Source organism: Rosa chinensis, chromosome 5 (assembly GCF_002994745.2).
Source record: "Rosa chinensis cultivar Old Blush chromosome 5, RchiOBHm-V2, whole genome shotgun sequence".
Lineage (NCBI taxonomy): Eukaryota > Viridiplantae > Streptophyta > Magnoliopsida > Rosales > Rosaceae > Rosa > Rosa chinensis.
In genome coordinates this window covers 42,626,653-42,630,399 of record NC_037092.1, presented here as the reverse complement: position 1 = coordinate 42,630,399, position 3,747 = coordinate 42,626,653, and the positions used below count along the sequence as shown (strand labels likewise).

Genomic DNA, 3,747 nt, shown 5'->3' with positions numbered 1-3,747 from the left:
ACTTCAATTGTTTCAGTAACTCATGTAAGTGGAATTCATGCATCATGCATGTGTAAATGACCGACAAATGGCCCCCAGGCCCCAGCACGTCGTTTACCTTACTCAAACAAATGCTGCACTACCAAATTTTTTAGAAAGTCGAAGCATAAATTTCATATAGTGCTTAAGATTCCCGTTCTGTCTGTAGCTCCTATTCTTCTTCTTCTATTATATAACCTCTCTCTCTTCTGTGTCATCTTCATCCCACTCTATAATGGACACCTTTGTCAGCTTGTTTTCACCGCCACCACCACTACCAACCAAGACCAGTCAACTCTTTCATGCATCCAGTCCTCCATTCTCTTTGCCAAAAACCCATCACTCAAGAAAGAGATTTTCCAGAGTCCAAAGCAAGTATGGAAATTTTCTGGACTTGAAACCAGAGTCAAAACCTGAAGTGCTAGACTTTGATCTGCCCCGGTTGGACCCTTCTAGCCGGTTTCGGTCAGATGTGATCATCATTGGCACAGGCCCTGCTGGTCTTCGTCTTGCTGAGCAAGTGTCACAGTATGGCATCAAGGTATGTTGTGTTGATCCTTTACCTCTTTCTATGTGGCCAAATAACTATGGTGTTTGGGTTGATGAGTTTGAGAGCTTGGAGCTTGAAAGTTGCTTAGATAAAACATGGCCTATGGCTTGTGTTCATATTGATGATAATAAGACCAAGTATTTGGACCGTCCTTATGGTCGAGTCAGTAGGAAGAAACTTAAGAATTTGTTGATGGAGAGGTGTCTCTCCAATGGAGTCAAATTTCACCAGGCAAAGGTTTGGAAAATTGAGCACAAAGAGTTTGAGTCTTTGATTTTGTGTGATGATGGGAATGAGTTGAAGGCAAGCTTAGTTGTTGATGCCAGTGGTTTTGCAAGCAATTTCGTAGAGTATAATAAGCCAAGGAACCATGGCTATCAGATTGCTCATGGAATTTTGGCAGAAGTGGAGGGTCACCCCTTCGACTTGGACAAGATGCTTCTTATGGATTGGAGGGATTCCCATCTTGGGAATGAACCTTACTTGCGTACTGGTAATTCTAGGATCCCCACTTTTCTGTATGCAATGCCATTTGATTCCAACTTAGTATTCTTGGAAGAGACTTCACTGGTTAGTAGGCCAGTTTTACCTTACATGGAGATTAAGAAAAGAATGGTGGCGAGGCTAAGGCATTTGGGCATTCGAGTGAAGAGGATATTGGAGGTTGAGAAGTGTTTGATTCCAATGGGAGGCCCTCTTCCTCGGATACCTCAAAGCGTTATGGCAATTGGAGGGACTTCTGGGATTGTCCACCCTTCAACTGGTTACATGGTGGCTCGGACAATGGCTCTAGCACCAATACTTGCTGAGGCCATTGCAGAGTGCCTTGGTTCGAGCCGAATGATCAGAGGGAAATCGCTTCATCAACGAGCGTGGAATGGTTTGTGGCCAATTGAGAGGAGATGTGTAAGGGAATATTACTCTTTCGGGATGGAGACTTTGTTGAAGCTTGATCTTAATGGGACTAGAAGGTTTTTTGATGCTTTCTTTGACTTGGATCCTTATTACTGGCAAGGGTTTCTCTCTTCAAGGTTGTCTCTTACAGAGCTTGCCTTGTTGAGTTTATCTCTGTTTGGCCATGCCTCATTTCTGTCTAGGTTCGATATTGTTTCAAAGTGTCCTGCGCCCTTGGTTAAAATGATTGGGAATCTAGCACTAGAAACCATGTAATAATGTAATATTATGTTCGTGTGAGAGATATTACCTGCATTTGTGTTTTGTTCATCTCTAACCTTCAGTTTGGTAATAGTTTAAACTTTAAACACACTATTGGTTCAATAACATTTTGTTGATAGTTCAGCTATTTGAGCTATAATTCAAGATGTCTTAGGTCAATGGATTCGTTTTAAGCATTTGGAACGGTTCTCTAGCGAGTTAGTGTAAAAACATTCTTTGAAAGCTCCAGAACAAATTCTGCAGTTTTTTCTTGACAAAGCTATATAATTGCTAGTTTCTTAATGAGAGCAGCTGATATCCGAAAAACCATTTGTTTTTTAATCATTGCCTGCTGCTGATTTAGACCGTAAGGGAGGATCATTATCAGTTTTGGCTACTCAGATTGACCTGTTGTTGGAGTGAATGCAGCTAGCTAACAGAAGATGTATAATCTGAATCCTTGGTACAATTAAATTTCCGTTTAATTGACCGTTCTTCCATCGGTTCATGCATAGTTGTTCAAGCTAGCTCAACCCATAAGCTAACTGTTCTTCTCATCGGTTCATGGAAATCGTGCTCCTTTGTGTCTTGGCAGTGTCAATCCTGACATGTGCTGCAATAGTAGTGTATTGTTTAGAAGTAGATATTGAGAGTTGTACTATTTTAGCTGCATTTTAGGATCATATAACTAAACTCAGCTGGAGATATTCAATTATTCCAAACAATGATGAAATTGGAGTAGCATCGTGGAGGGTAAGGAAGCCTTTTACTCTCATGCGTTCCGGCAGGTAGACAATGGTGAATCCCCTGGACTGATAGATGGATGCCTGGTATTATTGATGGAATGTTGCATCCCAGTGATACAAGTATGGATATTTGTGAGGCTGTTTCTACTGTATTTCATGTTACTTATTCTTGGAATTTCAGTCCTGCATGTAATGCATTTGTTGGATGATGAGGAAATGTGTGCAATTGAATCTTTTCCTTTATCTTACACTTGGGAGGTAACTTCTCTGACAGATCTGGCTATCACGAGTTTCATTTAGAGATAAAGCTTCCAAATCTATCACAATGTTAAATCTCTATCATAAAAAGGTTTCAGTTGTGCCATGATTTTCCTGACTCAATTGAGCACCTCTTGTTGCTTTGCCGCTGGACTAGAATGGTTTGGTTTGGTCTGCCCTTTACATACAAAATGGATCTCAAAATCTTGATGAGTAAGCGATTGTTGCATGTTAAGAATCAGAAAGAAATTTTAAAATCTTGCAGAAAGGATGTTGCTTGCTGGTTGGCTTTTTATCTGTGGTCAATCTGGAAAGGTAGATGCAAGGCCATGTCACCAACACCAGTCTTTGCATCCTATACATGCCCTGTAAATGATATGACAACTTAGAATATATTTTATGTATATCAACAATTTCACATAATCAAAAGTCCAAATGAATGTTCCTGAATATCTAGAATTGCATACACAATCTTACACTGATGGATGATGTGTATTTCTTTACCATGCATGTATTACATGCATCGTATATCTGAAAGTAACCACACACACACACATAATGCACAAAACAATTTCCAGAAAACAAATTCATATATTGAAAAACCTCAATTTTATTGATAATTCAAAATTCAATTACATATAAGAGACACAATTAAATGTCAGAAATTGATACAATGCTTAATAACATAAAAATTTGAAAACATTTGCTCCCACTGAACTAAGACATCTAAGCTAGCTAAAACACCTATGTTTCTAGCATATTCTTAAAACACATTAGCTGGTAATGCCTTTGTAAAATAATCTGCTAGCTGAGATTAAGGATCAATGCCAAGAATTATTATCTGGCAATGCCTTTGTAAAATGATCTGCTAGCAGAGATCAAGTATCAATGCCAAGAATTGTTATCTTTCCAACCTAAGGTTTTTTCCTTACATAAAACTTAATTAAGATCAATATTTTTGAAGTCGTGTTGGACCTTTTGCTATTTTTACTGAAAAACACTGCTGCTTCATTATCATAG

At 38.9% G+C, this 3,747-nt stretch overlaps 1 protein-coding gene across 1 annotated transcript; it reads left to right on the top strand.

Annotated features, from left to right (window-relative positions):
- LOC112164457 (capsanthin/capsorubin synthase, chromoplastic) lies at positions 1 to 1,871 on the top strand. Its single transcript, XM_024300647.2, has one exon. It carries the CDS (start codon positions 254 to 256, stop codon positions 1,736 to 1,738), a length of 1,485 nt encoding a protein of 494 aa, XP_024156415.1. The 5' UTR covers positions 1 to 253; the 3' UTR covers positions 1,739 to 1,871.
- The last annotated feature ends 1,876 nt before the right edge of the window (positions 1,872 to 3,747 follow it).